The 17275-nt window shown below is 42.6% G+C and overlaps 1 protein-coding gene across 3 annotated transcripts; it reads left to right on the top strand.

Annotated features, from left to right (window-relative positions):
• Positions 1 to 842: 842 nt before the first annotated feature.
• Positions 843 to 17065, top strand: FLVCR1 (FLVCR choline and heme transporter 1). 3 transcript variants are annotated; one of them, XM_063328487.1, is made up of 11 exons: positions 843 to 1567; positions 4835 to 4979; positions 5514 to 5654; positions 5964 to 6031; positions 6298 to 6401; positions 7578 to 7688; positions 8721 to 8826; positions 9046 to 9157; positions 9836 to 9903; positions 11686 to 11760; positions 17046 to 17065. In XM_063328487.1, the coding sequence occupies exons 1-10, from the start codon at positions 938 to 940 to the stop codon at positions 11746 to 11748; spliced, it is 1548 nt and encodes a 515-aa protein (XP_063184557.1). In that variant the 5' UTR covers positions 843 to 937; the 3' UTR covers positions 11749 to 11760; positions 17046 to 17065. The 3 variants fall into 3 exon arrangements, with proteins under 3 accessions (XP_063184557.1, XP_063184556.1, XP_063184555.1); XM_063328486.1 differs by lacking the exon at positions 17046 to 17065 and adding an exon at positions 14942 to 15954; XM_063328485.1 differs by lacking the exon at positions 17046 to 17065 and having other exon boundaries at positions 844 to 1567; positions 11686 to 15954.
• Positions 17066 to 17275: the final 210 nt, after the last annotated feature.

Below are 17275 nucleotides of genomic sequence, written 5' to 3'. Positions count from 1 at the left end.
TGATTAGGCTCCGATATATCCGTGAGCAACGTGCAGTATGGTGTTTGCTGAACTGCCTCCCCCCCCGCAAAATGGTTTCCCACAGAGGCCAGTAAAATACTTCTGACATCGTTAACAAACTTTAAATACTTTCCTAATGCTCTCTGGAGAACAATGCGACCTTTTATTGCGGTGGGGTGTCTGCAGCAGCAGGATTAGAAGCGGTGAGAAGGTGCGGACGGGCGGCCAGCAAGGTCTGAGGGAGGACTGCTCACTGCGGTGACACCTCACCGCCTCCGCAGGGCAGCCGGAGGGACAGTTCTCGGGGATATGTGTCAAATCCGATTTCAGAGGCCGAGTGGAAACAAGGAATGCTTTGCCCGCGGCTGCGGATGGTTGGAGGCACCCGCCCTGGGCGAGGCACCCGCCCTGGCCAAACCTCCGCTGCCGTTTGGGCCTCCACCTCTGCCCATCCCTCACTTCGGCACACTTCTCTGCACCGCCGCGGCGAAGGGACAAGCCCAGGACGGCTTGGGAAGCCCCATGATTTCCCCTGAACGTGCCGGGAGCGGCGCGGCCTGTGTGTCCGCAGCGCGGCAGCCCCTCCGGCCCGCGCCGCGCCCAGCGGGAGGGAGGCGAAAACCAAGCCCTGACCCGCCGAGCACCGGCCTGTAGCCACCCGACCTCGCCTGCGTGGAACACACCGCCCGTTCCAGCACCGCCCCGCCCGGCGAGAACCTCCCCCCGCTCTCCGGTGCCGCCTCCCGCTCCGCCCTGGCGGGCTGGGCCGCCGGGGCGCGGCCCCGGGGGTGGGCGGCCGGGCCGGGGCGGGGCGGGGCGCTGGCGACGGCGGCGTGTGTTCGGTAGCGGAGCCGGAGGCTGCTGACCTTGGCAGGGAAGAGCCGGGCTGTGCCCGCCGCCGCTACCGCCGGGGAAGCTGGGTGGGGAGACGGCCGAGATGGTGGAGGACGGCGGCGGTGAGGAGGAGGCGGAGGGGGAGAGCAGGGAGATGCCGGCGGCCGCCGCGCCCACGCTGCAGCGCTGCAACGGCTTCCTCCCCGGCAAGGAGGCGGAGGACGGCGGCGGGCGGGCGGCCCCGGCGGCGGCGGAGGCCGAGGCCATGCTGGCGGCGGGCGGCGGGCGGCTGGAGACGCGGCTGTCACGGCGGCGTCTGGCGGTGCTGGCCGTCTTCAGCTGCTACTCGCTGGTGAACGCTTTCCAGTGGATCCAGTACAGCATCCTCAGCAACGTCTTCGCCGGCTTCTACGGCGTCTCCTTCACGCAGATAGACTGGCTCTCCATGGTCTACATGGTGGCCTACGTGCCGCTCATCCTGCCCGCCACCTGGCTGCTGGACGCCCGGGGCCTACGGCTCACCGCCCTGCTGGGAGCCGGCCTCAACGGCCTGGGCGCCTGGCTGAAGTGTGCCAGCCTGGCCCCCGACCGCTACCCCCTCACCTTGGCTGCCCAGGCCGTCTGCGCCGTGGCCCAGGTCTTCATCCTGGGGCTGCCCTCGCGCATCGCCTCCGTCTGGTTCGGCCCCACCGAAGTCTCCACCGCCTGTGCCGTGGCTGTGCTGGGCAACCAGGTAGGGGCAGCGGGGATTGGGGCAAGGGAGGATTGGGAGAAGTGAGCTTCCTTAGAGCGTGGTGTGGTGTCAGTTTAAAAATAAGTCATTTACGTGGGAAAAACCATTCCCCCAGAAAGGGTTACGGGGCAGCATGGGAGAGAGGAAGAGTGGCGGAGCAGGGACAAGCGTGGAGGTGATGTTATGTGCCGCCCTCCCCGGCCAGGCAGGCTTTGCAGGACCCTGTCTGCCTGGCAGCGTGTAGCTGCTTCCGCCAGCTGCCTGGCGTACATCAGTCGAGACGCTTTTCAGAAGCTGTCCTGCTCCGCTTTCTCTTCCTCTTGCGTTTGGCATCGTTTGTCTGACTGAATCCACCCCCAGCTGGAGTGGGGTGAAGTACCTGAACTTTTATGGAGAGCCCCAGTGCCAACACATGTTACTAGTCCCTGCTTTCTAAAATATGGCCTGGAATCACTAAGTGCCAGTAGTCGATGTCCTGGTGACTCATGAAGTTTTCTGTAATGCTATGATAGTTCACGTCACTGTGGGGAGCTGATAACTGAGTCATGGATTTCCTCGAGCTGCTTGGTCCTGGTGGGTTTGAGAGCGCTGGAGCAAGCGCATCTGAAAGCACGGGTGAAGATATGATGCTGATGGCGTTTTTTTTCCCCTCCCGTGGCCTTGTTCTCACCTCTTGCTGCTGTCCCTGCTTTTCTGTGGAAACAGAATGTTAAGATTCCCATCAGCATCACTGGTGCGGGCTAAGGTCATAGGTACAGTTTAATTAAGGTAACAGGGGATTGGTTTTCCTCATGTGAGTCTCATGATTTTTTGTTTGTGCACTTTGGATTATTACAGGTAATATTAGTGTTACATATTTATAGTTAGGGTTGCTCATTAGCTCATACCTGGCTGTGTACAGTTTTCCCAATGCTTTTCAAAACAATTTTTTTGGCATTGAAGTCTTCCAGTGGATAAGTCAACTGTCCCTTTTGGACTGAAGACATTGGGGGCTGTTGGTTGGTTATTTTAGCAGTTGAGCAAAAACTTTGCATCTGCGTCCTGGAATCAGGTTAAAGGTTTCTTTGGCAGCTAAATTTCGACTCTTCCTGACATGCAGCAGTCCTCTCCATAACAAGGAGTTACTGGGCTTTCCGTTCTGCAGTACAGTGCTAAGGATCCAACTCGGAGCCTGAAATTGGTGCTTCACTTGGATGCTGAGATGTGGGTGTTGAAGTGGTGCAGGACAGAAGCAGGAGAGCAGGGATTGTGCGGATAGGAACCACGAGAAAGATGGACAAGGAAAATGGGAACAGAGGTGTGAACAAAATAAACCTTAGTTATTTCTGGACCGTATTCCTCACCAGAAGCTAGGACTGATTTTAGTGTGCTTGATGTTCCTCTGCCAGGGGAACGCCTGTGAAACGCACTGACAAAGTGTGTTCCATCTCCCTCTGGCAGTCCTGCCCGAAGGATAATGGCTTATCCTGCAGCTATGCCATACCCTGCTAGCTCAGAGCTGTGTGCTACTGAAGTCTTAAGATCCCAGTCCTGCTTGTGACCCACTGATAATGTTGTCAAACAATAGAATTTCTCTGTTCTCAGTTTTTGCTTTCTTAAAAAAACAAACAAACTCTCAAAAGCTAGATTGAAAGAGTAGTGAAATGACAAATTAGGCGCTTGGAAGTTAGAGGTAATGTCCATATATCCCAATGCAGTTCACTTCTGCCTATGCATTATGATACAGCCTCACTGTACTTGTTCAATTGCACAAGGTGAACCATGTAACAGAATCGGGTTACTATAACCAACTGGGCTGTTTGTCGTCTGATTTCTTATCAGATATTTCGCATAATTTCAGAGCTACAGCAAACAAGGCTGAGGACCGCAGGCGGGGGAGGGACAGAGTTATCAGAGTGTAGTTATCAGAAATCAGATTGCACCTGTTATCTCTTGAGATGCTAAGCATTTGCAGTTGAAACGCAAATCACAGGGAATGCAGTGATGTACCTGTCAAGGGTTGTTAGGAGTGCTAGATTTCCACAAGTATTAAGCATCTTCAACCGGGCAGAGCAAATTCATTGGCCTTAACCTCTTGAGATATAAAAGGTGAAAAATGGTACCACTTGACTTTCTTGGAATACTGTGGGTACTGTATTGGCTCACACTGGGGAAGGAAAAAAACATACCTTAAGAAAAAGGGTAATTGTGTACTCAGTTCATGTTTGTAGAGTTCATATACTGAAGGGTGAGGATAAAAAGAGACAAATTCTTCAGGTGAGCACTTGGTACTGTGTAAATCTGATGGTCTGTGGGGAAGAAAAGCAGCAAAACCCTCATCAGGCATATGCACAAAGGGCACTTTGTAAGCACATTGGCACACCTTTAATTTGAGTGAGTTCTGAGCGTTGAGCTTGCTGCTCTAACAGTCTTTGGTGCTCTTTTTTATTTTATTTTTTTTACCTGAAATAGATGCAGGTTTTTTTAGTCAAAAAATAAAAACTAAAATTGTTCTAACACTTTAAAATGCAGTTTTGTTTTGGAGGAGCAGCAGAGATAAATTGGAGAGTAGTCCAAGACACTTGTTCCTTCATGTTTTCAAATGCTTTGTATATATACCTAAAATTTCAGTCCTGGTTTTTTATCTCTTTTTAATATAAAATTGGTTGTTATGTTGGAATTCACTCCGCGTACAAAGCCACTACTATATATTTGGTGATTTTTCTTTATGTCCTTAGCAATAATTGCAGATGTAGGTTTTGGGTTTGTGGTTCTTAGTAAGGATGCTCCTTTTCTCTTGCTCTTTTCTGCTCTATCAGTTCTGCAGTCTTTGTTACTGTAGTGTCAGGATTGCGACGTCAAGTGGAACGTTTTGATTGAGACAGAGAAGAGCGTTTCTACAAGAGTAGCTGGAGTCTCCTGTCATCTCTAGGCCTTCAGTTGCAGGGTGACTGATACAAATTTATGTGCGTGCACAGTATTTTCCCGTGAAAGATTCTTCTGCAAAACAACTTCCTTAATGCTTAGCTGTTAAATGTGCTATATACTAGGTGTAGTTTAATTTAGAAATGGAAAGGTTAAAACCTGAGTTATTGAAGACCTGATTGTCAAACGTCATTGAGAGCAAATGGCTCAGAGGTATGATACTAAAGGAACACTTTTCCTTCATAGTTTTGTTAATACTTATTATGATAGAAATTCTGAACTCTACCTGGTAAGGCTTCTAATTTCTCTTCGTTTTTATGTTCACAGGGAAATGATTTTTGGTTTTCTTCTCTTGTTTTACAGCTTGGCACTGCAATTGGTTTTTTATTGCCACCTGTTTTGGTTCCAAATACACCTAATGATCTCAATCTAATGGCACATAACATCAGCATCATGTTCTATGGAACAGCGATAGTGTCCACGCTTTTGTTCTTCTTAACAGGAGTTGGTAAGTGTTCCGTTGTTGTAATTTAAACGGTGACCATGGGGAGTGTTTATGACATCTCACTTCAAGCATCTGACTTTGCTAAAAGTAGTCGAGATTACATTTTCTCAGGTTTACTTGTGTTCGCTTATCTGTTGTGCCAGGGTTAAGCGACAACTAGTTTACTGTATGTTGTGCTTCACATGGAACGGTCCCTCTCGGGACACGCAGCGGACTTAGGCTTTTTGCTACGTTATGATACAATATGATTTTTCTGTGTTATTCTTACAATTCAGATACAAAGGCCTAGGCACATTGCAGATGAAGTCTGTGTTTGACCGTATGTTGGTAGCAATCAGACATGACCAAATAGTTAGCGCATCCATTGTGGCTGTGACTTGATTCTTCCATAAGGAACATCTAGAATTTTTTTTTTTATGGAAGTGTTATAAACCACAAATTAAACTTGTGAAATTCATCAAACTGAAACACTTCAAAAAGAAAAAGCGTTAGTCTGGTGAAGACAAATCAAAATTATTCCTTCTTCTTTTTCCCCAGTGTTTGAAGAAAAGCCGAAATACCCTCCTAGTCATTCTCAAGCAGTCCTGCAAACCATGCCTCCGGAGGATTATTCCTACAAGCAGTCGATTATAAACTTGTTCAGAAACATTCCATTTGTACTTTTGCTGATCAGTTACGGTAAGTGGTGCTGTCTGGCTGTAGTCTGGCAGAACAGTTGAATGTGTGCTGAAAGCACATCGAGTTTTAGTTGTGGTGGTGGTTGTTTATGGGGGAGGAAGTGTCAAACTCTTATGTATTTAGCAGCCGGTGCTGGAAAATCTGACAGGATTCAAAGTACCATTTGTTGCTCTGGTGAAGAGATTTTACCTGGCAGATAAAAGGTTTTGCCTCTGATGTGAGTCTTAAATATCAGAAGATTAACGCTTTAGGGTAGCAGATCTTCGGGGTACACCTGGAATGACCGAAGCTTTTCTTTTGGTACTGCAGGTATTATGACTGGGGCATTTTATTCTGTCTCCACGTTATTAAACCAGATGATAGTGACTCATTATGAGGTAAGTTTCTTGGATCTTCTTTGGGTTTTTTGGTGTTGTTTTTTTTTTTTTTAACTGTACATTTGCAGAGGTGATGTTTATTGTTATGTAGGCGCTATGTGTGCTCAGACGTTTGGTTTCCTTTATACCCCCTTACAGTTTCTTGCACCATAGAGCTATGGGAGTCATAGGAATGTTTGTTTGCACTTATGACTGCCAAGAGGTCTGAACTTGACTCTGAGTGGAAGAAAGTTATTAATGAGCACAATATAAATATTTGTTGAAAGGGAGAAGAAGTGAACGCTGGGAGAATTGGCTTGACACTGGTGGTGGCAGGAATGGTGGGTTCGATTATTTGTGGTTTGTGGCTGGATTACACTAAAACATACAAGTAAGTGTGGGTAGGCATGTATGGGGCTAGGGGTAGGAGAGCGGTGCAATTGCTTTAGAAAAATACTGCAACGTAAGGGTTGACGTGAACTGATGATGCAGTTCATCCCTGATCTTTTAGCAGCCTTGATGGAGACTAGTTTCTGAGGCTACAGCAAAAGCTTGAGACTCTTACTGGTTCTTGGCCAAAAGAAATGAGACAGGAGAATGTAAAGATGTGGAGTGGTTTTCCATCTGCTCCTGTCTTTTCAGGAGTGTAAGGCTAACAAGGAAAGCACTGTATGTTCTACATACAGTGGCCAGGTGGCCCAGTGGGCTCCTTCTCCTAGAAAAGCATAAAGGCTGAAAACCTACTCTGCACTGTTTTGTAAAATGGACAGTTGATGGATTCTCTCTCTCTTTTTTTTTTTTTTTTTTTTTTTTTTTAATACTCCTGGTCCTATTAGTAAGCTTTAATTCAAGGAATGACCACAGAGCAGAACTCTGTTCTGGGGTGGGAGCTCCCGGGTCCATCACCCATGGTGTGGTGCCCCCAGGAGTGAGCAGTGCCCTGGAGCGCTGCTTGCGGTGGAGTAGTTCTCCCCTGTGACTCTTAGCACATTATGTGCAAGAGCTCTAGAAACCAAATGGATGTTAATGCTGCAGGTTGGCATTGTTTCTGCATGTGTTTGGCCTTATTTATAAGTGATATGTGCTTTAATATTTTGGATGACATCCCTTATTCCAGATTTAAAATAAATAGAATATTGTAATGAGGTTTGTTGACTTGCCTCTTAGGCTGACTTTTATTGCTAATGGTGTTCAATTTGGCTGCTCATGTATTGTATAATTGGCAGTGCTGCAGAATGGCCAAGAGGCACAATGTAGTGGAGAACTAAAATAGTCTTAAGATAATATATCTGCTGTGATTGTCCACTCTTTGAGAGTCTGAGTAAGTCTCTTTAGCCTTGAGTGCAGCAGTCATATAATCAAGGCAATAAAGGGTTCGGGAAGGGATACATTGTCATTGCATGATATGTTTGAGTCAGAATTACACAAAGCAAATTTTATAGCTGTAGAATGTCAGTTGTTAGAGAGTAAGTAATGTTTACGTTACTCTTCCATGCTTCAGCAATGTGCTATGACCTTATATTAACAATGTTCATTTTTTAATTTTTTTTTTTTGGTTGGGTTGCAGGCAAACTACTTTGATTGTTTACATTCTCTCTTTCATTGGGTTGCTGGTATTTACTTTCACCCTGGACCTCGGATACCTTATAGTAGTGTTCGTGACTGGAGGAGTACTTGGGTGAGTAATTAAAGAGGATTAGAAGACTTACTGCAGTTCTGTTCAGAAACAATATTTAACTGTTTTCTGTCACCGTGCTCTCAACCTATGCCTATAGCTCAACATACAAATAGGGTTTACTTGGGTTTCACCTTCTGTTACATCAGAATAAATCCAAAGTAACTCACTTTTCAGTGAATTTCATTTAACGTTTTTATGGACCTAACAGAAATCTGTACGCGGTCAGTTTGTTTGGTTACAATTCAAAAAGCTGTTTGCAGTAAAGCTGAATTTTTCTGTTGACCAGTGTTTAAGTGAGCAAATCCAGGAAGACTGGCTTCTGTGCATTTTGATTAGTTTATATTTTTCAATAGCCCAAGCGACGTGCTGGGTGCTTTGTTCGCTCAGAAGAACATGAGCACTTCTCATAGATACATAATCTAAAAGCCCCAAAGGGAATAGTGCTGAAGGAATAGTGCTGTATCCGCACACGGTAGTCAAGGTAGAGCCAGAAATGTCTTGAGAATTTCATTTTAAAAACCAATCAACCAACCTCAGCTGCATTAAGCCCCTGCTCTTCCTGTCACCCTTCGGTCCCCTCAGCTTCTTCCACAGCAGCTTCTAGCAGTCATTTCAGTGTCCAGCCTCACTTCCTACTGATGGTCTCTTTTTGTCCTCCAGTATGGATGTTTGGGTTGATCGAATGACGATGTTCGTGTATGTCTTTCATTTGAAAGTAATTGGCTTCAAGTATGAAGTGGCTTCTGGGCAGAGAAGGTCGTTTCATATATATGGAGTGCAGGTGGTTATGGGAAACAGGACAAATATTTTAAAACATCTTTGTCCTAAAAAGAGAGATGTATGGCTAAAACTGTTGGATGAGGTCAGGGGAACGTAGCAGGCAAAGCAAGTATTGAATCATGTGAGGTCTTGAAAACAAACAGTTCAGAATACCAGCTAATTCATAATTCCATGTGTTTGTGTTTGATTTTTCTTAGCTATAGTAATACATGAAGGCCACACCTGTTATCCTCTTACTCTCCTCTTCAACAGGTTCTTCATGACGGGCTATCTCCCGCTTGGGTTTGAATTTGCTGTGGAAATTACATACCCAGAGTCTGAAGGCACTTCCTCAGGTCTCCTTAATGCATCAGCACAGGTTATATCATTTTAGTTCTTTAAGTGAAGTAATGTTCATGAAAGCCACTTTGTTTGAATCTGAGAAGGCTTTCTTAGACTTGACTGCTAAGCCTCTAATGAGTTGCTCTAGTCTTAATTTTTTTAATTTGGTTTCTATAAGATGTGACCTGAAACTTTGCAAGGTAAAGTGATGACTCTTTTCTTTGTAATTCTGATGAAGTGACTTGTTTGTTTATAGATATTTGGAATTGTTTTTACACTTGTTCAAGGAAAACTCACAACAGACTACAGTCCTCGTGCAGGAAACCTCTTTCTTTGTGCTTGGATTTTTGTGGGCATTATCTTAACAGGTAATTAATCAGAAATGTAAGTAATGTTTTCTCTTTAATGTAAAAATGTGGAGATTTTTTTGAGGTAGACATTGAAAAACTACCTAGAAATTCACTCAGACATCTACGATTTAAATATGTGGCTTCCTGTCTGGGCCGACAGAAGTTGAAGTGTAGGGTTTCGGGCATTTTTCTATGTTTTTCACTTTAAATACTTGCTGTGCGCACACCCTTTAAGGATGATGTTGCTAATATATGGACAACCATCTGTGGCCCATTTCTTGAGTCGTGTCTTGAACTTGAGGCAGATGTCTGTCTCCATAGTAGGATAGCATATGTAAACAAATACATAAATGGAGATAGTTTGCAGTTTTCCAAATGCAAGAAACTGCTGATGTATTCCTGAACTGTACCAGTGACTTACACATGCTGGTGCCTACAAATGTGCTGAAAGTGCTAAAACCGTCGAGCTTTGCATTAAGTACTCATGGTTTAAAAGCTTTTGTTGTCATTTTCTATGTGTTTTGTGAGGAGCAAGTTTAAATTGTCAGTAAGTTCAAATCGCAAGAGCGAATACAGGTATTTTGAATACGTGCTTAAAGCAGCTTCTGTGTGCTTGCACTGTACAAACATTTCCCTTGAAATGCATGTCATTTGCAAAGTTGTGAACCAGCTTTCTCTTTATTTTTTTTGTTTCAGCCTTAATAAAATCAGATTTGCGAAGACATAATGTGAATTCAGGGATTATGAATTTGGATGTTAAAGCTGTAAGTGGTGACTCTTTTATTGTGATTGTATTAGCATACTTGAATACTTGTCTTCTCTTGGCATAATAATATTAACAGCAAAAGAGTAATTGACAAAAACTTAGAATCATGGAATGTGTTGGGTTGGAAGGGACCTTTAAAGGTCATCTAGTCCAACCCCCCTGCAGTAAGCAGGGACATCTTCAACTAGACCAGATTGCTCAGAGCCTCGCCAAGCCTGACCTTGAATGTCTCCAGGGATGGGGCCTCCACTACCTCTCTGGGCAACCTGTTCCAGTGTCTCACCCCCGGCATTGTGAAGAACTTCTTCCTAATGTCTAATCTAAACCTACCCTGCCCTAGTTTAAAACCATTGCCCCTTATCCTATTGCTACGTGCCCTTGCAAACAGTCCCTCCCCAGCTTTCTTGTAGGCCCCCTTCAGGTACTGGAAGGCCGCTGTAAGGTTACCCCGGATGACTGTTGTACTCTAATATGACTGTTTTCCTTGATGTTTTGGAACAATAGAACCACATGGGATGCTGCCTTCAGATATTTGTTTCTCCCCTTAGCTCCCATGAATAAAAGACTTTCTGCTCGCAGATTTTCCTGAATTTTAAGTGGCTAATATTAATCTCTGGTTTGATTGCTTGAATCTTGCTTTTTCATATTTTCAGGTAGCGTAAATTGTGAAGCCTTTTTGTGTATTGGGTTAGGAGGCTGTGCTACAGACTACATATTTTATTTAAAATACCTGCAGTCCCTTCAAGTGAAGTCGGTGTCTGACGAACAGAAGTCATGCTGCAGTTTCTGTACTGTGCTGCATGAAGAGCTCGGTCTCTTCTTCTGCTCAGCACCCTCTCAATTTAAATGAAGAGTGTTGTTCAAAAGGTCTGAAAATCATGTTTCAGCAGCTTTTCCAAATTATCACAGTTACTAGTAGAAGAAATAAGGCAGTCACTGGAAACTTTTTTCAGTTCTGTGGTTTTTTTGATCATTTGGATCAAGATAATGAAACAGCTTTTTGGAGTCAATAGTGTAAGATCCTCTGTCACGCTTCTTTTTATGTGTAGGTATCTTGCATGTATAGCAGCTTTTGATCGTCTGCAATCAGGTGCACACTGGTAATGTCTGCATAAGGTTCAGAAACTTCCAAGCTGGTGCTCTATGAGCTAACTTGAATCTGAAACCTGTGCAGCTCTGTGTGCACACTCTGGCATCCTGTGGGCTAACCAGCCTGGGTCGGGGCCATCTCTGGGGTGTACATGCTGATGGTAGGCAGTGGTCCGTGACTTGTCTGTTTTCCGTTATCACCTTGTTAATTAGCCTAGATTGTCACACAACTTCATTTATATTACCCAGAATGTAATAAAAGCCTGGAGTCTTTGCCCTGATAGTACCGTAAATAATTGAGAGCTTGCCTGTGTTAATAAAGTACAATAGCACTTTGATATCAAACCATGATCATCAAGTTTCGACCGTGTTTAAATGTAATGGAGAAAAAACCTGAAAGTTAATCTCCGTGTGATAAATATCTATATGCAGTAAATACACACTTTAGAGTTATGCTAAGAAACTCAATTCAGTGGGGGTTTTTTGGGTTTTTGGTTTTTTTTTTTTTTTTCTTTATTAAAGAGAGAAGGAAAAATAGGGCTTTCTATAAATACCGAATTTGGCTAATTAACTACATATACTGTTGGAATCTAACCTAGGAATTACCCAAGAATATTGTGGTTGGGGATAGCTTTTGCTGAATAATAGCTTAATTCCTCCTGTGTTTTTTTTTTTTTTCCTCCCCCTCCAGGTACCAGTTGACAGTCCTGTAGAACCTGAAAGTACTACATCAAAAATTCAGTCAGCTTTGTAAAGCTGGGAGAAGGTGACTTAGCAAAGCACAAGTTTGGTTGTATACTGAACAATATCAATTAGTGTAATCACTGGATTTGTGTGTATGAGTAGTAAAATGTGTTTGGTGATATAGGTGATAGTTGTGCAGTGGAAACTATGAAGATGCTCCGTTCATTTTGCCCAAGGCGCAAACAGTTCACCTTTGTATGGAATATTTATTTTAACAGTTTTCAAGTTTTACAGTTTCATTAGTAAAGAACTGTGTGAATACTCTCCATGCTAGAGAGACATGTGCATTCAGGATGCATACTTGAAAAAATCTGGAATCCTGAAGTACAGTCGTCATGATCAGAAGTATCTAATCTTCTTTTCGTGTTCAGTCTTTGCTAGTGCATTTGAGAAGTCAGAACGTAGGTAGCTGCACCGCTGGAGGTTGTTCAGAAGTTCCTTTTTTTAAAATGTATCTGTATTTTTAATATAAGCCAATAGTTCCTTCTGGGAAGCTGTCTATAGCACAATACTGAAAACAAGAGATGACTGCAAACGTGTGCGTTTCATACTGGCATCTGACATTTCTTTTGCCTTGAAACTTCGTGGTAGATATCAGAAGGCAGATAAGAGAAAACACTGTCTTACAGATTCATTGTAACATTTCCAGGGAGATTTAAAGAGTTTCCCACTAGATAAATTGAAAAAACCCAACACTTCTTATTAAATACAGTAAAAAGGAGAAAGGCCTTTGATACCTCTACTGGGAAGTATTTACAGGTGACGGAACACTACCACACAGGTTGCCTCCATGGAATATTCTGAGTGCTTTCTCAGTTAAAGTGAGAGGAGTATGTGTTTACAAAGAGCTGGTGCCTTTACTTTGTAAAGAAGATCCTTGCCTCATCTTGAGTTTAATCAGTGCTGCTGAAGAAATTCCATTTTGTTTGTTAAACCTCCTCTGAATACTTGTGGAGTATCAAAAAATGTGTTCTATCCTTTTTTTTGCATTTATTTCTCTGCGTTATGAATTGTATCATTTGTCTTGTGAAATTTTTATGCTCGTATAACTTAAATCATGTCTTTCGCAGTTTCTTAAAAGCTGTAAGGATGACTGAAAGGAAAATAGTGATATTTCACTTCGTCTGATGAAATATTTGCTGTTTATGTCATGCATCTTAGCTACAAAAGCAGCAGACTTCATTAATATTGATCTTGTGTTATTACATTCATCTGAATTTGGGATGTGGTTTTCTCACTGTAGTGCTTCTGAAAATATTCTCCTTGACCCTGTGCTCTGTTTGCACACCTAAAGAATTGACAGCACTACAATAATACTGAGGCCCTACTATTACTGAAAAAGTCAGAACTGAGTGACCGGACTTTTTGCAAACATTTAAGCTTTAGCAGTCTTTAAGCTGAGCCTGCAGGTGCAGTACCATGAATGATAACATCTCTTTGAGTTCCCGTGGCTTAGTGCCATCCAGAAGGTGGAATCCTACTTGAAGTTTTCCATGGATTGTTGCAATGGGGAACTTTTTAACCCCAAGATAGTCTTTCAGTATGATAAGTATCGCTAAATGCTTTTCTTTTCCTTGTTTCACTGTAAATTTAGAGAATCCTTTTGTATAAAAAACCCTATAAACTTAGCTGTCTAATCTTAGCCTCTGAACTTGATGATCTCGATTTAACATTTTGTATGGTAAATGCTTCAGACATGGGAAGACTGAATGGCAATAGACATATCAGAATAAGCTAAGCATGCTTGGAACACTCGCCTTTCCAAAAAGGGTCCATGTCTCTGCCCAGTCCAGCGCTAGAGAGAAAATGGGCACATCTTGCTGCTCCTGGAGGGGTGAGCCCTGCGAGAAGAGGCCTCTGGTGAGGTAGCTGAATATAGGAAAAGTGACTCTCGGGTATTCAAACAGCAGGCAAGAGTACAGGAGTGGAAGTAGAGATGGTTTCATTATGTCAGTTCTTTACATTTAATGACTTGCTGTGATAGAAGCTGCCTCATCAAGGGATGTACATGTTTTCAGCCCAAGTGAGCAAAGTTCCTGCCTTTTGGTATCTGTGTGTGGCTTTTCCCTTTGGAAAAATGATAATAATGTGTGCCAAAATATATACGTTCTTCGGCAAGATACAGATTCAGTAAACATTTGTGTTCATGGCCTTTGGTTGCTTCGTACTTCTGCTGTTGCTAAATCTTAACAAGATAGTATTTTTGCAGTTTGTCGGAAGTGTTTTCAAATGTCCAATATAAAGTCTTCGGCAATATCCAGAATGCTTCCTGAGATGTTCAGTACACACTGTTCAAATTCAAAGATTGAGGGTTTTTTTTCTTTCTTTTTAAAACTTATTTTTTAATTCTTTTCTTCACTACTGGCTTCCAGTTTCTTTAGTTATGTTCAGCTGATTATTGAAAAATATAGTCTAGCCCTTCTGGCTCCTCATGTTTTTTTATCTTCTGCCAACTTACTCAGCTACCCTCTGAAAAGTCCAAACAAGATTTTGGCATACTGGAAACCCTGCTGCGTCCCTAAAAAGAAAATATTCCTAATAATGAAGGCTTAATTACATCCTGGATTTAATACTCCTCCTCTAAAAGGAGCTTGAAAGTTGGAAACCTGTGAGCTATTTCCAGGCAACGATAAAGTATTTAGATAAAAGGCTCAGCAGCAAAATAAAGAACAAACCAGTATTTTATGTAATAATCTTATTGTCTGTCTGTCAAGAGCCTGAGGTTCTAGCTCATGGCAAAAATAAATTTGGGGTAGTTGGGGCTTTGCGGTTTTTTTTCGCTTTTAACTTTTGTTTTTAGACAAACAACATCCACTCAATCAAACATCCATCTGGAATTGGAAATAGGGTTTCTGGCTCTCCTAGCCTTGAGATTCTGGCTCAGCCCTCCAGTAAGAGTAGAAGTGGGATCTAAAAAGCTTAACTGCTTAAAGAGGTAATCATTTAGTGTCAACTGTTAGAGGATGTAGTAGGAAACCAAGTGAGGAGAGACATCCCAGTCCCATGCATCAGCCTTTGCTTTTCAATATGCTTTTCTTTTAAGTGCTTCAAGAGAACCCTAGAAGATGCAAGAGAACTCATGTAATGGTGAGCATAAGCAAGAGGGCTGCCCCCAGGTTCCCACCAGGGTGTGTAATTGCTAACTTTCAGCTACAAGATTCAGAGATTAGCCTTTAAAATAACTCTTTCTTTGTTTCTTCCAGACCTTGTTAAACTTTTGCTAACTTCAGTGGGAGAGACCCAGACAACATTGACCCATTTTTATTTAGGATTCCTAACATGGCCTTAAAACCCTCATTTCTGTTGGCTGGGTGTGAAAACCTGTAAGGCATAATCTGAAATTGCTGCAATTGGGAGCTCTCTTCTTCAGCTTGGTAGATAAGCCCTTCAGAGCAGTTATTTTGTAGATGAGTGCTTGTCTGCAATAACATCTCTTTCTGTTGCTGAATGCTCATGTTTTATGAGGAAGAAAGAACAAGGGAAAAGTGGGACAATACATACAAATCATTTCAGGTTAATAGGGCTTTTCTAACTTCATCCTCTTGGTCATCTCTTTTGTTCAAGGCAGTCTGTTGTTTCAGAGACAGTCACTGGAGTGTGTAATTAGAGCTGCCAGACCATGTTGCCTAATGAAAAAATGCTTTTTGAGAAATCTCTGGAATATCTTGTGCATCTACAACCAAGTGAAATTGGGTTAAGCTATAAGTGTTTATTGCTTTCATTTTCCCATTCTGTGAACTCTTGAGTTTTCCTGTGTGAATGGGAATGTGTGACCTTTTCGTTTGCCGTCTTTCAATATGTGTATGTAGCACGTTCTTAAGTGTTATAGGCTACTAATGATTCATAAACCACAAGCTAAGTTATTGTACTCCTTGTGATTTCCCCACCACCACCATTCGATCTGAAGTCTGTGAAGAGGGAGAAGTGATGTTAATGCATGAACTAGAATGAATTAAGCAAAAAATATTCCTAAGAGAAAGGTATTTCCATGCAAGACCTGTGTAATTTACTGCTCGTGTCTTTGTTCTCATGAAGATAGAAAATATTTTTGCTGCAATATTTCTGTTCTGTTAGTGTCTCATTCTTTATTTCAAGAAAAAATTAAAAATTCCTTATGAATATTCTCTTATTGCAATATTGTACGTATGTGTATATGTGGGTGGCATCATTCCTTACCATTATATGTTACTAATAAAATGTATAATGTGTAACTTGATTGGAGCTAAGATTACATTTTTGACAGCTGCTGATACAGCTGATGGTCTAAAAATGATTCATTTTTTTTTCCTTAGAAGCTGCCATTTAATGTAGGAAAATGTTATAAGTGAATGATATTACTGTGTCATTAACAAACATGCATGCACACGTATATACAGTGTGCATGTATGCAGGGTATGTAAATGTATTCCACACAAGAGTATTGGCTTACAGAGAAATTTTCTCGGGGCGTGGAATAAAAGTATTAGCATCAGTAGTTGCGTTGGACTGCTGTAGCACAGTGATTTATTCTCATTTGCTTTGGAAATGTTCTGCGAGGAAAAGAAAGTGCAGTTAACCCCTCATCTAAGGGGATTGCTAAAAGCAATCCAAAGGCGGCTCCTTAAGGGTAGTGCAAATATTATTTTAACAAAGCACCCAGCTTTAGAGAGATTAGATGGGGAGAGAGAGTAGAACAACTTCTTAGAGCGGATGGAGTGAGACATTACTTTCAGTTATGGCCCAACTTTTGTTTCTAAAACCAGAGTAGTCTTCAACGGGAGCACAGCAGGACCCTTGTGAGCACTCTGCAAGGATTCTGTCACTTATCCTCAGGTGTTTAGCCCAGCACCATCAGCTGTGAGCCAGGTAAGTTTGAGGAACCTACTTCAAAGAAACTAGAAAATGTTTGAGGTTTTTTTTGTTTGTTTTGGGGTTTTTTTGTTTGTTTGGGTTTTGTTTTGGTTTGTTTTTTTTAATCTCCCTCCTTCACAAAACTGGGACTATCTCTAAGCTTTTTTTATGTAAGAAGTTCTTCACAGAAGGAGGTTGCAGGTGCTGCAGAGCACAGAAAACACAAGCCTTTTGTCATAAAGCAATGCTAACATCCAGTTCAACGGTGGGTTGAACTTTCAGACAGGCTCTTCATTTTACAACCAGGACTATAAGGTTGTATTCCCCTTATAGTATCTCTGTGAAAGCTGCAGGTTATAGCCTCATTTAGCATTGCAATTTAAACATTCCCACAGCTGTGAAGGAACAAAGGAACAATCATGGCAAATTATTATTGCCTTAAGGTTCCTGTTTCTTTTTTTTTTTTTTTTTTGGCAGATGCTTAGTCTTTCCTGAAAGAAAACACCAGAAGCCTTTTCAGGTAAGTGGGAGATGTGAAGCCTTCCTGACAATGGTTAGTCGGATAACCATTTCTATAGTTGGGAGGAGGCCCCATGTATCCAAAGCTAACAAGTGTTAGCCCTTCCAGAAAGTGATGTGGTTTGTGCATGGATAAAATAGGCAGGTGCCTAACAGTCCCACTGCCTGCTAGACTGGAAAGGTTTCTT

This window comes from Chroicocephalus ridibundus, chromosome 3 (assembly GCF_963924245.1).
Source record: "Chroicocephalus ridibundus chromosome 3, bChrRid1.1, whole genome shotgun sequence".
In the NCBI taxonomy this organism is placed as follows: domain Eukaryota; kingdom Metazoa; phylum Chordata; class Aves; order Charadriiformes; family Laridae; genus Chroicocephalus; species Chroicocephalus ridibundus.
The sequence above is the reverse complement of the archived record's forward strand: the minus strand, read 5'-3'. Positions and strand labels throughout refer to the sequence as shown.

What these genes read in the sequence shown, in the direction of transcription:
- FLVCR1 (XM_063328487.1), top strand. Translation starts at nt 938, where the DNA reads ATGGTGGAGGACGGCGGCGGTGAGGAGGAGGCGGAGGGGGAGAGCAGG. An exon ending in GATTACACTAAAACATACAA is followed by an intron (nt 6,402 to 7,577) that starts GTAAGTGTGGGT and finishes GTTGGGTTGCAG; the next exon opens with GCAAACTACTTTGATTGTTT. An exon ending in TCCTTAATGCATCAGCACAG is followed by an intron (nt 8,827 to 9,045) that starts GTTATATCATTT and finishes GTTTGTTTATAG; the next exon opens with ATATTTGGAATTGTTTTTAC.